The sequence below is a fragment of the Oryza glaberrima genome, chromosome 1 (genome assembly GCF_000147395.1).
Source record: "Oryza glaberrima chromosome 1, OglaRS2, whole genome shotgun sequence".
NCBI lineage: Eukaryota > Viridiplantae > Streptophyta > Magnoliopsida > Poales > Poaceae > Oryza > Oryza glaberrima.
The window spans coordinates 26,153,004-26,169,003 of NC_068326.1; the positions used below are offsets into that span (position 1 = coordinate 26,153,004).

At 47.7% G+C, this 16,000-nt stretch overlaps 1 protein-coding gene and 1 pseudogene across 1 annotated transcript; one reads left to right on the forward strand and one right to left on the reverse strand.

The window, feature by feature from the left end:
• Positions 1–1,154: 1,154 nt before the first annotated feature.
• Positions 1,155–4,708, reverse strand: LOC127769472 (uncharacterized; annotated as a pseudogene).
• A 1,610-nt stretch (positions 4,709–6,318) lies between these two features.
• LOC127753173 (putative clathrin assembly protein At2g01600) lies at positions 6,319–12,313 on the forward strand. The gene is made up of 15 exons (XM_052278643.1): positions 6,319–6,616; positions 6,797–6,866; positions 7,065–7,162; positions 8,032–8,170; positions 8,246–8,373; positions 8,503–8,595; positions 8,710–8,760; positions 9,408–9,473; positions 9,571–9,636; positions 9,727–9,807; positions 9,903–9,980; positions 10,251–10,430; positions 10,505–10,580; positions 10,663–10,790; positions 11,572–12,313. The coding sequence occupies exons 1-15, from the start codon at positions 6,527–6,529 to the stop codon at positions 11,932–11,934; spliced, it is 1,707 nt and encodes a 568-aa protein (XP_052134603.1). The 5' UTR covers positions 6,319–6,526; the 3' UTR covers positions 11,935–12,313.
• The last annotated feature ends 3,687 nt before the right edge of the window (positions 12,314–16,000 follow it).

Here is a 16,000-nt window from a genome sequence, read left to right on the forward strand (position 1 = left end):
GAGTGCATATTTGCGTAGTTTACCTATTTGATCATGTATTCATGTATTCCTTAAATTTTCAACGGTCTCGTGATTGTTTGCATGATAACTAACTTGATCCCGGAGAACTTCATCCCTAGGAAGGGGCTTGAACACCAACATAAGTTAATATAACTTTGTGTTACTCCCTCCGTGTCCTAAAATATAAGCATTTTAGCATAGTGACATGTCAAAACATTTTAAACTTTAACTATTAATAGCAAAAATATAAAAAAAATCAATCATGTAAAATTGATGTTACTAGATTTATCATTGAACAAACTATCATAATATGCAACTCTTTTTATTTAAAACACCTTAATTTTATAGATATTATTGGTCAAAGTAACATCTTGAAGACCGTGTCAGAGTTCAAAATTGTTTATATTTTGGGACGGAGGGAATAGGAACCAGCTGGGCTACAACTTGGAGTGGATCATCTACTTTTCAAGAAGTCCAAGCGAACCCAAGAGACAACTATACATGAGAAGCAGCAGCACTTCCAAGAAATCATCGAACAAATCAATTGGCGAGCGGAAGCTCTTGGCGATGGTGACAACTTGGGTGGTCGGGGGCTCCCTTGTCGATTTCTCCCTACCTCCCTTTTACCACTACTTGTTCTAGAAGCTTCTGGCACCTTCCACCACTTGTATCTTCCTATTTGTTCCCCATCCAAATCTCTCCTATGTACTAGACTTTGCTGCTACTTGTACGGCTAGATTGTTAGTTGAGTTGGTGCTGAGATTGGTTGATTTGGGTTGCTAGCAATCTGGTGTCAGAGCTCACCAAGCCTACCAAACAAGCTACCATGGCAAGTGAGGATAAATTTGACACGCTTTTGAGGCGGATCGAGGAGTTCAAGCGAAGGCGGGAGGAGGCAGATCAGAGAAGGAGCGCTGATTTGCTATCTCTCAAGACGGTGGTAGAAGTGTGGATGACCAAAGTCCAGAAGAATGCCGAAGACTTGCAAAATTCGGTTGGGACAAGCAGTCCAAGGTGACGCCCACCATGTGTTTGACAAAATGCTCTAGCTCCGACGTCAAGCCCAATTCCCCTATTGTTTGTGGTGGTCACGTAGGCCACGACTGACACGACCTCTATGGAACTAGTAGTTGTTGAGAATGCCATCCATGCAACTACATCGACAATCGTTACTAAGTAACTCGTTGATGAGCGAGTGGAATCATGATGAGCAACTCGTTGATGTTATCATAGATGAGGCCTTTCGCAGTGCCCTACCCTAGACCGGTGCTATGGGGCGACACGGAGGATTTTGTCCGACGTGTCGCGTGGAACCAGGACCAAACTTGGTTGCTCGTCCCCAAGCAGAGCAACGCGCAACCTTGCTCGGTCGAATCCACGCGCCGCCAGAAAAACGCGAGGAGCGAGCGCTGTGGGCGTCGATGCTTGGCCGCCCGTGACCTCGCGCACGCAGCACTCGGAGAAATTCCAGATTCGCCCACGAAAAAAATCCCTTCCCGCGCCTGCGATTCATCCTACCGCCACCGAGTCCTTTTGCCCGCGCCGGCATCGGCCTTGCCGCCATGAGGACAAAATCCATGGCGGCCTCGGCATCGATTGGAATGGCGTCGGAGCAGCTACCGCCCATCTCAAGAACCCAAATCTCACTCACAAAGGATCCCCCATTCCCACAAGAAATCAAATCTCATTACATTACACAAAACCAAGAAAAGATTCCTCCGCTCCCGTGCCGAGATCCGACGCCGAGCTACCAACAAAATCACAAAAGAAAATCAAGTCACACAAAATCACACAAGAAAAATCAATAACACAGAACGCCGAGGCGAGGCGGCGGCGTCGACCACGCCGCCCGTTCTTGAGCCGCCGCCAAGAACGTTGAGGAGGAGCGCGCCCTCCTCCCGGTCGCCGCCTTGGCCAGGTCGACGCTGAGCTCCGCCGCCACGCGCACCGAGATCCGCCGTCGCCACCGCCACGTCCCTGGCCGCGCCGACCCCTCCCTGCCTCCGCATGGCGGCGGACTGAAGCTGCTGCCACCCCTGAGCAGAAACTGAACCCCACCGGCGGCCGCCGCCGCCTCCTCCCTCCGCCGCCAACGCGAGTACGCCGCCCCCATCGTCGCCGCCGCCACGAGGCCGCTGCAGCCACCGAAGCTGGTGATCTTGAGCACCACCTCGTGGGCGATGGGGTTCAAGAACTCGCGCGAGCCGGCAACCGCGGCTGCCGGAGAAGCAGAGCCAGCGCCGGCGGCGGAGGGAGGAGAGCCGGCGCCAGCCACCGGTGGAGGGAGGAGGGGAGCCGGAGCGGCGGCTGAGGCAGAGTGCTTCTCGGCGAGCTCGCAACCGGGATAAGGAGAACGGGAGCAATGTGGAGAGTTCGAGAGAAGGGTAGTTGCGAGAATTAATTTCTTGGGCTGGGCACTCTTGGTCCCCTGCATTGTGGTCCCATGTAAAAGAAGGAAGGTCACGAGATTAAGGTCACTAGCACTGTGGGGTGTGTGACTTAGAGATGAATTTAGGGCCAAAATCCTTGCTGGATTGGGATGAAGGCACGGTAGCGTGCCTTGCACTGCTACTGCCCTGAGATAGCACACGTCCCTACAGTTGTTGAAGACCGCGGTAGGGATAACGAGGTTATCCACCGCGCCCTCCAAAAGGCAGGAGAAGGGGATGCAGGCCGTCGGCCTTGGGTGATTGGGAAAGGGGCTGCGGCTGAGGTGTTTGGATGCCGCGAACCCCCGCAACGCCTCGTCGATCACATGGAGGAAAAAGTACACCGAAGGTCCCTCAACTTGTCATCGAGTTACAAAATCGTCCCTCAACCGCAAAACCAGATATATGACATCCCTCAACTTATAAAAACCGTTCACTATAGGTCCTTCGGTGGTTTTGTACCCGGTTTTATCCTACGTGGCGGCTGAGTCAGCGTGGGACCCACGTGGGCCCCACATGTCAGGATGCCACGTCAGCCTCACTCTTCCCCTTCCTCTCCCTTCCTCCTCTCTCTCTCTCACTCTTCTCTTCTCTTCTCTTCTCTGGGGCAAGCCGGCCGGCGGTTGGGGACGAGGCGACAGAGGAGTAGGCGGCAGCGGCTGTGACGCGCGAGAAGACGAGGGCAGCGGCCGGTCAAGAATGGCACCGACGGCGCTGCGTCGCCGCCGCCGGCGAAGCGGCCCCGCGTGGGCGGGCGCCGCGGCGTTGGGCGCGGAGGCGGAGCCGGGGCCGGGCGCCGCGGTGGTGGGCACGGAGGTGGAGGCGGGGCGGGGTTGGCCGCCGCGGCGGTGGCCGCGGAGGTGGAGGCAGGGCCGGGCGCCGTGGAGGTGGACTCGGCGGACTCGGAGCCCCGGCTTGCTCCCGCGCCGCATCCTCCCTCTCTCCGTGTGCTCGCTGTCGACGTCCCCACCTCCTCCCTCTTCGCGCGCGCACGCTGCCGGAGCTCGCGCAGGTGTACGTCGTCGTCGGCCGCGACGTGCTGGTCAGCCCGGTGTCAAAAATGTCTCCCGGTAAGTCAGCCTCGTCGTCAGGCAGAGGAGGAGCGGTGGCGGCGTACCATACGGTGACGAGGATGATGTTGGAAGCGGATTCGAGAGGGCCGCAGCAATGACCGCCGTGTCGTCCAATCGTCGCCGATGGGAGCACGGCGAGTGCCCAGATGTAGAAACCATGGATGGCGTCGAGGACGCACATCTTCAGAGACAGGATGTGTTCGCATGAGGAGAGGTCGTAGTTCACTGGTGAGTCGGTAGCCTCGTCGCCGTCGTATGGCGGCGCCACACCCACCAAGCAGCTGGATAGCTTCGTCTACATGGATTCGCAATCAAACGACAGGTTGGATGTACCCGAGTTGAGGAGAATCGATCCCTTGCAATTTGACCATGACAGGGGAGAGCTGACCGGCGAGGAACTGCAACGTCATGAGGCGCGGCAGCTCATCAGGCGCTGGATGTGCCGCTTTCAGCGCGGCGACCCTGAGCGCGACCTGGATGGGGAGCGGCGGCGTCGACGACTCTGCGCCGCTCGGCCTCATCGTCGTCGGCGGCTTCGGGTGGGGGCGCCACACCACCGGCTTCTTGTCGCTCGTCCGCGGCGGGGGCGCCGCGCCGCCGGCTTCTCGTCGCTTGTTCGCTGGGCCGCGGCCGGACCGGAGTGGCGAGCGTCGACGACGACGAGGCATGCGAACTGGTGAGCGGTGCGGACCTCTTCATCGGTGGCGACATCAACGACGAGGGCGAGGTCGTCCGCGCATACCTCCTCCGCCTCCCCCGCCGGCCGCAGCCGCGCGCCGCCATCGCCGACGCCCGACGGCAGCGACTTGATGGCGGCGTCGTCGAGTCGATTTCCGCATGATGGCCGCAACCGCACGCCGCCATCGCCGACCACACTAGGGGGACGGGGAGGCCGGCGAGCCCGCGCGCCGCCACTCGGGAGCCACCGTCGCCGGCCGCACGCGTTGCCGCTCGTGCGAGAGCAGAGAGCGAGGGGGAGGAAGGAAGGAGAGAACAGAGAGAGAAGAGGGGGAAATAGAGTATGTGCTGATGTGGCAAACTAACATGTGGGGCCTATGTGGGTCCCACGCTGAGTTAGCGGCCACATAGGATAAAACCGAGGTTAAAACCGCCGAGGGATCTATTATGACCGGTTTTGGTTAATTGGGGGACGCCGGATATCCGGTTTTGTGGTTGGGGGACAATTTTATAATTCGATGACAAGTTGAGGGACCTTGGGTGCACTTTTTCCATCACATGGATGGCGAGGGCGGAGAATTGATCTTTGGGGCCCTCGCTGAGGCGCACGTAGATCGTCAGGGCCTCTACCAGAATTCGTAGTGTGATTGGAGTTATAATAGCAAGACGCTGCATCGGGATAGCATACATGCGCACAATTTTCGGTCCAGAAGGAAGCAGATCCGTCAGATGCGCCTGACGCGGATCGCGTCGCGCCACTGGTGAAACCGTCGATGGCAAAGAAAAGAGTGTATAACAAAACGCACGGCAGAAGTTTGTTCACAGCGTAGGGCTTATTGGGCTCTCACAGGCTTCTGACTTGCTAAGTCCACTGAAATCCCAGGCCATCACCAAATACAGGGCCGGGATTTTGGCCCATTCCGAACGACGCATCGAGGGAACGGGCCGAATGCGTGTCAGTGTGTTTCTGTGCCATATGCGAGCGGACCAACTGCCGGTCGACGCCAACGCCAGCCGTCTGCTTCGTCCTCACATCCAAGTCCGGTGGGCGGTGGCGAGCCTGGGACCCGGCGAGACAACCCAGCTACCCCGACCGACTTGGAAAGGGAGAACGCAACCGTCCCCCGCATTCCCCTCCTCTTCAGAATCAGCAGCGAATCACTCTCCTCTCTCGTAGTCCCTGTCAATCCGACGCCGTGCATGCAGTTAAATCTTCCAAGCCACACGAATCCGCAGTTTTGTCACAGGTGAGACGTGCCTGTGAACTGGCACGGTGGCAACTCACCTCTCCCTACCTTTCTCTGGTACCAAATCTTTCCAAGGAAGAAACCAAGCTGCATGCGGCTGCGGTAGGACCACCGGTGTTAGGACACACTGGAGTTGTCAATCGTCTTTACAGCCAAACCACCACGCATTTTTCGTTCTGTACAGCATAAAATATGAATGACTTGTCTGTGCTGAGATTCTTTCTTCTATCATGCCTAGCGCATGCTCACGAGTCAAGCCATGCGCAGAAGAAAGGTTTAACCAAAGTTTTAAGAGTAATTTGGAACCATGCCATTATAACTTTGCAATGTTTAAGATATGTCATCGGTATCTCAATGACATGTAGGACCTACATGAGTCAATGACATGTGAGTTAGGATGACATATCTCAAATTTTACAAAATTATAATGGCATGGTTCCAATTTTCCTAAGTTTTTTAAACCGTAGCTTAATTGGGCCTTTTTGACAATGTTGGACCAGCCAACCTAAACACTTTCATGGAACTGCCTGGTAACCAAACCAGCTGCTACACTACCGCTTTTGATAGGAGCAGCAGCCGGCCTGAATTGACTCTAGCTTATTGCCTTCGAATTAGGCTTGAAAAATACTACTACTTAGTACTCTGTTACAGTCTAAAATATGAGATTCCACCAATTAATCAACAATCCAACAAACCAATCATCTGGACACGCTGTCTCAGGCGGCCATTGGAATTTTAAATTCGAGAAGTGATTCATTTTCTAATTTAAATCCGAGTATTTAAAAAGTTTCATCTCTCCTCGATTTAAAAGAAATCCTTTTTATAGCTTCTGCTCGTCAGGCTTTAGAAGGTGTGATGAAAAGTGCCAACGCGCCTTCACATTTGGCAATATCGGAAAAACGAAGCCTTCCTATTTATTTGCCGTTCCGTGCACCGAGCAATCTCGCGGACGCGTAGCCGGAAATCGAATCAGGCCGCAGGGCTGAGAGAAAAAAATAATCAGAAGCAAAGGGGGGAGAGAGAGAAAAAAAAAAGTCGAGGAGGCGGCAGCAGGCGGCGGCGAGCGAGCGAGCGAGCGGAGGAGGAGGAGGAGCAGAGAATGTCGGCGCTGCAGAGCTGGCGCAAGGCGTACGGCGCGCTCAAGGACACCACCACCGTCAGCCTCGCCAATCTCAACTCCGACTTCAAGGTCCGCGTCGAGCTTTTGCACCCTCCCCCAATCCAGTGGCGCAAACTGGTTCAGTTCATCCGATTTGCCGCAACCGACTGGGGGACGAGGAGTCCAGGAGGGGGAGGCGTTTGGATCTGTGTTGTACGCATCCATTGGGATTTATTTTAGTTTGCGATGTTTTTCTTTTCCCCTCTGTAGGATCTGGATGTGGCGATTGTGAAGGCCACGAACCACGTCGAGTGCCCGCCCAAGGAGCGCCACCTGCGAAGTACGTTGATTCGTCCTCACTACCAATCTGCCAATCTCCTATATCCTCGCTTGCGATTTTCTGCTTAATTTAGTTCAGTGTGTGTGGAATCAGATTTGAGAATTGAGATTGTTCGGTGGGATGGAGGGTACTTGCTGTTGGGGTTTTCCCCATTCTCTGTTGGGTTTGGTGTTTGATGGGTTGGTGGTTGTGTTGCAGAGATTGCAGCGGCGACGTCCATCGCTAGGCCTCGGGCGGATGTCGCCTACTGCATCCATGCTCTTGCTCGTCGCCTCGCCAAGACCCGGAATTGGATTGTAAGCACCGTGCACTCCTGTTGAGATTTTTCGTGTTTATGTTTTATGTTTGTATCTTTTATGCTTAGGTTGCGTTGAGCGCTTGCCATACTGTAGTCGAGTAACAGGCGGGTTGCAAAACTGAAATTTCTGCAGTATATAAATGTAGTCATTTATGTAACTGCCGCAGTGTAAGAAGTTAGGATACTGAGCTTGAGCTTTTTGTGGTTTAGCGGTGGTACAGTGGTGCTAATGTGGGCATCCAACCATCCAGGATAGTAGAATGTACATTTAAATTATGTTACCGCTTATGCCCTCGATATATCTCAAACTTGAAATATAACTTAACTCAATTGATTAACATTCTCTCTTCTCTATATCTGAGATGGTCTGCATTTTTCTGGTCTTTCTTGTTGATTTTGATAGCCTTTTGTTCACCATCCATGGTTTCTCTATTTTTCTGGTTGCCCTGAATCATGTTTTTCGATTCTGTGATGTTCTGTCTCATATTAAATGCTTGCTTTGATCTGGATCTTTTTTGGCTGATTTGGTGAAACTCAATGTGCTACTTCCTCCGTTTCACAATGTAAGTCATTCTAGCATTTTCCACATTCATATTGATGTTAATGAATCCAAATAGATATATATGTCTAGATTCATTAACATCAATATGAATGTGGGAAATGCTAGAATGACTTACATTGTGAAACGGAGGGAGTAAATCGGCTTGGTCCCAAACAAGTTTTTCTGATTTATGGTTTTCGTGCCACCACTTCAACAGCAGATCAGCAATACTTCAGACACTCTTCAGTGTTCTGTTCTATTTGCAAGTATTCGCTGGTCCACATCTGGAGCCAATTAATGTAACATTCATTTCATGCACTATGTAGGTTGCACTGAAGACACTTGTGGTGATCCACAGGCTTCTCCGGGATGGTGATCCTACATTCCGTGAAGAGTTTCTTACTTTCACACAAAGAGTGCGGATTTTGCAATTATCAAACTTCAAGGATGACTCCACCCCTGTTGGTTAGTAGAGCACATCAATTTTCTTTAGTATCACCTCCTAAATTCCCATTGTTTCTAATACAACTTTTTATCCAGCTTGGGACTATTCTTCATGGGTTCGTACATACGGTTTGTTTTTGGAGGAAAGACTGGAATGCTTCAGGGTCTTAAAGTACGATATTGAAGCTGAGCGTTTGTCGAAGCAGGGTCAAGGGCCTGAAAAGGTTTGGTTATTATCAATCTCATTTGGTTATTGTAGTCAAATTAGCTACCATGATTATAATTAGAGTTACAACATTTTGTCAATTATTGGTTTCTATCTTGCTGAATTCTTCATATTGTGACTTTTTCAGGGCCACAGTAGAACCAGAGAATTAGATTCTCCGGACTTGCTGGAGCAATTACCAGCACTGCAGCAGTTACTCTATCGACTTATTGGATGTCGGGTGATTTTCTCTTTTGCCAGTTTGGACTAATGGGGGAAATAAACATTCTAAAATCTAATTTTCCAGTCTGTTTTTTGTGAAGATAACCTGACAGCTTTCTTTCTTCTTATGCAGCCAGAAGGAGCTGCAAATAGCAATTATTTGGTGCAGTATGCTCTAGCTCTGGTAAGCTATGTTTTTTCTTTTACACCAGTGTTTTTCTTCTTGTGGATGCAGATGTGTTTCTTTTTATTACCCAATCGCTCCATTGCAAACATCTTGGTTGCCTTGGCACTTCATAATTTGTCAGGATGAAGAGCCATATCCTGCTATTACTGATATAATTGAGCAGTTCCTTCTCTGGACTAGAGTCTATTCTTAGAATAAGGGCATCTTTTGTGCAACATTGTATCTGTGCTATCTTTTCGCTCATGTCATTGCTTGCTTGTACAGATCTTTTGCAATATTTTGTAGAGCAAACTATGATCAGGTGGTGATGCCTTAGTAGAGTACATTCCTAGAAATTTTCCTTTGTTAAAATGGTTTTATATCTATATACTATCTTAGGACATTTGGACAGTTCTTTTTTCAGAATTTAAATCTTTTGGGGCATTCTATTTTGTGTTGATATCCTTAGTCATATAAGGAAATAAAAGTTTCTTTGGTGTTTTTTGTAATAACATTCTGGTCATAAGAAAACAAAAACGATCACTGTCCTTTTATGAATTAAATTTCCAGTTAGTGTTATGAATTAAATTTCTTGATAGTTTTAGTAATTTAATTTTATATTAGTTTAATATGGTAAGTTGAGTGAATCTCCTTGCTTTGCACAGGTTCTTAAAGAAAGCTTCAAAATCTATTGTGCAATAAACGATGGAATTATCAACCTTGTTGACAAGGTAATTTGTTTTTATATTGACAGCACTATACTGTTTATTTTTGTTCTGGCAAGTTGTGCATACTAATATTTTCTTTTGTTGCTCGAAAATGATGCAGTTTTTTGAGATGCCAAGGCACGAAGCACTCAAAGCCCTTGAAATTTACAGGAGAGCTGGACAGCAGGTGATTCTAAGATTCTGAAGGATGGTTATCTGAAATTTGTGGTATTTCAAAGATGATGATAATGGTAGAAATAACACTGTTATGCTCTAGGCTGGAAGCCTATCGGACTTCTATGAAAACTGTCGGGGATTAGAACTTGCAAGAAATTTCCAGTTTCCTACTCTGAGGGAGGCAAGTATTTTTGTGCTAACTGTGCAACTTCTTGTATTGTAAATCAGAATCAGATAAATCATTGTCATCACTTTCTTTTTCTATATTTGTTCCAGCCACCACAATCATTCCTTTCGACCATGGAGGAGTATGTGAGAGAGGCTCCACGCATGGTTCCAATTAAGGAACCTTTGGTCAGTTCTTAGTTAAAATGACCTGCTATTTCTTTTAAAAATGCCTTCTACGTTTCGATATGCCTCCTTTATATTATAATAATCAAGCAGCAGCCCTGATGATGATGTTTGTGCAATATTTATCTTCAATTGAAATTTGAAACCATAGCAAAAGAAGAATCACATGTGTTGTGTCACCACAGTAAAATAATCACATGTTGATTTGTACTAAAATAATCATTCGATCTATAAAACGGATTCTTAAACTCTTAATAATTGTTATTTCACCAGGAGTTTCCTGAGAGACTCCTCCTGACATACAAACCAGAAGAATCAGAAGAGATTCCTGAGCCTGTTTCTGCTGAGGAGGAAAAACCACAAATTGAAGAACCTGCTGTTGCAGTGCCATCTACTGAAGTAGTTCCACCACCACCTCCTAAACCTGAGGTCGTAGACACCGGTGATTTATTGGTAAGTAGAAGAAACCATTTACTGCATGCTGCACTGGTTCATTTATCACAATTTAATGATATGTACGCTCCTAGGGATTAAGCGATCCAACCCCTAGTGTATCAGCAATAGAGGAAAGCAATGCTTTGGCCTTGGCTATTATTCCTACAGGTATTTTGTCATCCTTCAATCCAGTGATGCCTATCATGAACCTTGTGTTAGATAATTCTGAAAATTGTGTGCAATATAACAGGTGGTGAGACGTCAACAAGTGGCACAGCTACACTGCAAGATAAAGGATTTGACCCTACAGGATGGGAACTTGCTCTTGTTACTACCCCGAGCACCAACACAAACTCAATGGCCATGGACAGTAATTTGGTGGGTTTTCTTACTCTTTCTCTGAGGATATTTATGGTTAGTATAATGTCCCGCTTTGGATTTGGAAACTGTTATTCTGCTGTTAGTGGCTCCTGCCAGCTTGTCTTGGTTTTGGATCGGACGGGGTTTTAGCCATAGCTCCCAAATCAATCTGGCTGGAAAAGCTTTGCTGGTTCATTGTTGGTGAAAACAGGGAGCACAACTACTCATATATATCTGTTTATCAGAAAGCATTTAAGTGAGAAAAAATGATAACTTTGTAATTGGTGTGAATTGCAAGTAAATGATTTATTTCCTAGAATTAATGGACCTCATGGAGTCTTGGGCTAATCTAGAAAGTGCTTGTAACAAACTTGGTTAAGGTTAAGTCCATGAAAGACCTGCTGACATGCTCTGCTTCTCAAAGAAAAAGTTCATTATGCTAGCAAATTCTGCAATATCTCATCCTAATAGTGATTAACTTTGGGCTTGGACTTTTCCTTTTGCGTTTTCAATTTATTTGGGCAAAAGTGTCCCCAACCTCAACTTTCAGGTGAAAATCACGCTTTTCATAGACACAGTCTTTGGATTTGCTTCTAAATTTTAATGACTGAGCTGATAGTTGGCATCTTTACAATTTGTTCTACTTTTATACTTATGATCTCATAATGGTAATATTTAAAATTTTGAACTGTTGAGTGATTCGGGTTGGGTTCAGTAACCATGTGATTTTTTACTCCATATTTGCCATTATTGGTCTAGCTGATCAGGCCAAAATTTATTCTCTTGTTTTTGTCTGCAGGGTGGTGGATTTGACAAACTCATTCTGGACAGCCTATACGACGAGGGAACCTACAGGCAGCAGATGCAGCAGCAGCAGCTGTATGGTTCAGCTGCCCCCAACCCTTTCATGGCGAGTGATCCTTTCGCTATGTCGATTCAAGTAGCTCCCCCACCATCAGTTCAAATGGCTAGCATGGCTCAGCAGCCCCAGCAGATGCCTATGATGATGCAGCCAAATCCCTTCGGGCCACCACTACAGCCGCAGCATGCAGGCATTGCTCAGGCACCCAACCCCTTCCTCGATGCTGGGTTCGGCCCTTTCCCAGCATTAAATGGGATGCACCCGCAAGCCAACCCGTTTGGAACCGCCCAACTTTTGTAGGGTCACAGTTAACACACGAGATGGGCACTTGGGCAGTGCAAATTCAAGTCTATTGAGTTGCATATTGCATATTCAGAAGTGAGATTTGCAGATGTCGCAATGGTATACATACTTTGTATTGGCTTCTCTTGGGCTGTGTGGCCGCTTGGCGATCTTGATTTTTTGTAGTTCAAGCCTGTAAACCTCCTGTGCAGTAGTATTTGTTTTTTTTTTCACCATTTGTGACGGCGGCTGGTCTGGGACGATTCTCCTTGTAAAGAAATTTATTTTCTCTGATTCATAGTTACATGTCAAAAAAAAAGGTCGTAAAACTGGTGATAGCTACCAGAGTATATATACTTTTGTAACTAAAGATATTTTCAGTTTATGACTTTGTGCATCGAACTGTAGGAGTAGCAATGGCAATTCTGCTATGATAGCTTGGAATGCTCGCGGATCCATATCGTGGCATATGTTACAGCTATTCTTTTGTTTTACCCCCAAGTTATGTCTTTTATGGTCAGAAGCACGCCGACGAAACGACAGTAGAGGGATACTCCCTGTCGCTCGTGAGTGTAATCACGTGGGACACTGGGTTCGCTACCTCATCCATCGACGTGGTACGAGTAATTCTTCTCATCGATTCAACTTTACTCCTAGAGATTTTACTCCGGTCCTATAAAAAAATATCTTGAGGTATCGTGTCACAATCCTCAACCCACCCACCGATTAATGCCCAACACCGGAAGCAACCGATAATTCACAGCAGTAATCACTCAAGTAATTTGGATATAATTGAGAGGAATTAGCAATGTAGATTGGGAAGAGAAGCAGGGGACTAATTTGGATACAATTGAGAGGAATTAGCAATGTAGATTGGGAAGAGAAGCGGGGGACTAGGAATAAGAGAACAGAGCCTAGGATTGGAAGAACAGAGAGATGAGAGGAAATTGGAGAGCCTAGGATTGGAAGAACATAGAGATGAGAGGAAATTGGAGGAGGAAGAAGCCTTGGCTTCAGTTCTGTTGATTTCTTCATCGATGCCTCATATGTTGCTGTTCCTTCTCTTTTAAAGGCATGCACCCTGTTTGCCTGGATCAAAGCCCAGTGCCTGAAGCCCGACCCATAGGACGTGACATTCTCCCTTCCTTTAGTTTCGGCTTGTCCCCAAGCCGATGCCTTTGATGCCTCCAGGATTCCATATTAGTTGCAAGGAGCATAGTGTATCATGATCATTAAGCAATAGTGACTCCCAAAGCTTGTTATCCTGCCTTTGCAATGTTTGTCCTTGTGGTCCTGGTTTGGAAAGCTCCTCAATAATTTCCCGCAGCCAGGATTTCTTCAGTGAAACAACCGTAGTTATTACCCTGACTAGATGATAAGAAGAATAGCCCAACCCGAGATCGACAAACTGATCACTTGTTGCAAACCATCCAATGGGTCTGGGCCATATTACAAACTCCTCATCTGAAGTTGGTAGCTACAACATGTCAACTGGAATCACTTCATTCAGATTAATTGACTTGGAGTTCAGTGATACCCATGAATATGTGCAACTCTTTGTATACCAGTCACTAGTCTTCATAGTAGGCTGTAGACATTGCAGTACTGCACTAGAGAGAAACTCACACTGTAATGTCCAATTTGTAGCATCTCCAAACAATCATAGTCTTCACCAATAAGAAATGTCGGTTGTCATGGGAAGCCATCCATTTTTCAAGGGATCTGCTACACAAACACACCATTGGCACAACTACTGAACTGGGGCAAAAGGATGGATTGAGTGCATGCATTGTTAGTTGGAGCTCATTATACTTTGCAGACCAGAGAGTGAAAACTGAAACCTGAACCTCTATAGAAGTTCCACCCGACCAAGAACACTTGAGGTTGTGCCAATTATGCACTTTGCCAGCTAAGAGAGGAATTGCACTCTTCTGTTGACACCTGATTACCTGCCAGTACTCATGCTTCCATAACCCCACGATAGTATGACTTCCTTTGATCTTGCACTTGCATGAAAAACTCTCTCTAGCATGCGCAAGTAATGTAACAGCACATGCATTAAGAGGAGGTGTCCATGGTATTTTCAGCTGAGCCATCTCCCTCCAACAAGAATGTATTTGTCCACGCAATAGCTCCAATCCAATCAACAATTCCAAGCAGTTCATTTCCTTGTATATAGCAGATTGCCACTGTGTCGAGCTTTGAAAGACTTGATCATCCAGCACTAATAGTCCTTGAATATTCTCCCATACATAGTTGGAAATCCAATTCATATTTACTTGATGACATATCTCCAATACTTCCTTGATCACCTCATTTAACAGAAAATAAGGTGGTGGCCAAGGCCTCAACTCAATAGAACACGTCCTCTCTGAAATCAGTGTTTTTGAAGCCTCACCTTGACAATCAACCTCAATGGAATTGAGTACACAGCCAAATAATTGTAGTGCTCCAACTTCAGCTTTAGCTTCTGCTTGAGAAGGTGGTTGCCGGGGATGTAAGAGCTTCGTCATCACCACGCCTCAGTTGTCTTGACTCAACCACGGATCAGGCCATGGTAAAGGCCGAGAACCTAAGGTCATCTCAGCTTTGTACCATGGAATTGCCGCTTTCCATGGTGGTACTGGTGGAGAGCTACCTGTTTTCTGTAGTGTGAACTTGGAGTTCACTTCAGTGAGCTCAACTAAATCCTCGGTGGCCATGTCATCGTCATCATCATTGATCATTTGTTCATTGCCTTCCGTCAAACACTTGGTAGCTGTCACCATGCACAACTCATTAGTATCAACCAAGCTGATTGAATTGGCCTCATTACTGACCTCCAATGTGTTGGGGGACTGATTTGGTGTTGGTGCTTGTAGCTGCCACAACTCTGGTGATATCAACGCTCGTAGTTGACTCAACCTTGATGTTGCGGCATGTCACGAGTATCTGATTGATCATGTCCTTTATCTCAACACACAAATCATGGAAGGTCTTTTCTGATTTATCCTCCGCCTTGCCCATGTCAGCCCAATTCTCCTTGGTCGCGGTGAGGGAAATCGGTGGCACCACAACTGCTGATTCGTCTGAGGGCGTGGATGGACTCATGGTGGCCGGGAACACATGTTCTAGAGTAGTAGAAGTGCTCTTGGCATCAGACTTGATGTTGGCGCAGCTTGGTACCGGCGTCGAACACTTGGTGGGCGTCATGTCGACACCGTTCCCGTTGAAAGGATGCTCGTGCTGGACATCAAGTAGACAACACCCATCATAGATATTGCGCCCATTGGTGACAGATCGAGCCCTCTCTGCATCACAGCTTGACCGGAACCACACGAAGGCCTCAACACCCAAAGGACTCGTGGTGAGGACTTGCACTGCCATAGCTCCATAGGTGTTGTAAACTTGATGCAGCACCTCGCTGGTCACCGGGTAAAGGACTTGGCTCACTTGGACAGGAAGAGCAGCGCCTGCGCCATCTCCTAGCCAGCTCGGCATTTCACCGAACACCTGGCGGGCACCACCAGCACCAACCCCTCCATGGCTCAAATTCCGCCTCCAAAGGTCACCATTGCAACTGTGTGTCGCCCAACACGCCTCCTTGCTTGGAATCCCACGAATCGACTGCTCTGATACCATATTGTCACGATCCTCAACCCACCCACCGATCAATGCCCAACACCGGAAGCAACCGATAATTCACAGCAGTAATCACTCAAGTAATTTGGATACAATTAAGAGGAATTAGCAATGTAGATTGGGAAGAGAAGCAGGGGACTGGGAATAAGAGAACAGAGCCTAGGATTAGAAGAACAGAGAAATGAGAGGAAATTGGAGGAGGAAGAAGCCTTGGCTTTAGTTCTGTTGATTTCTTCATCGATGCCTCATCTGTTGCTATTCCTTCTCTTTTAAAGGCATGCACCCTGGTTGCCTGGATCAAAGCCCAGTGCCTGAAGCCTGGCCCATAGGACGTGACATATCGGTATCTCACAGTACCAAATCGTTTTTTATCGTTGAACGTTGAATCTATCTAGGTAGGATGGACATTGTTAGATTCAACGATCGAAAATATTTTGATAGTACTGGTACCTCGAGGTGTTTT

Bases quoted from the DNA above. Each gene is read 5' to 3' on its own strand.
- LOC127753173 (XM_052278643.1), top strand. From the start codon at position 6,527: ATGTCGGCGCTGCAGAGCTGGCGCAAGGCGTACGGCGCGCTCAAGGAC. The intron at 8,374-8,502 runs GTTTGGTTATTA...TGACTTTTTCAG, and splicing joins AGGGTCAAGGGCCTGAAAAG to GGCCACAGTAGAACCAGAGA. The intron at 8,761-9,407 runs GTAAGCTATGTT...TGCTTTGCACAG, and splicing joins TGCAGTATGCTCTAGCTCTG to GTTCTTAAAGAAAGCTTCAA.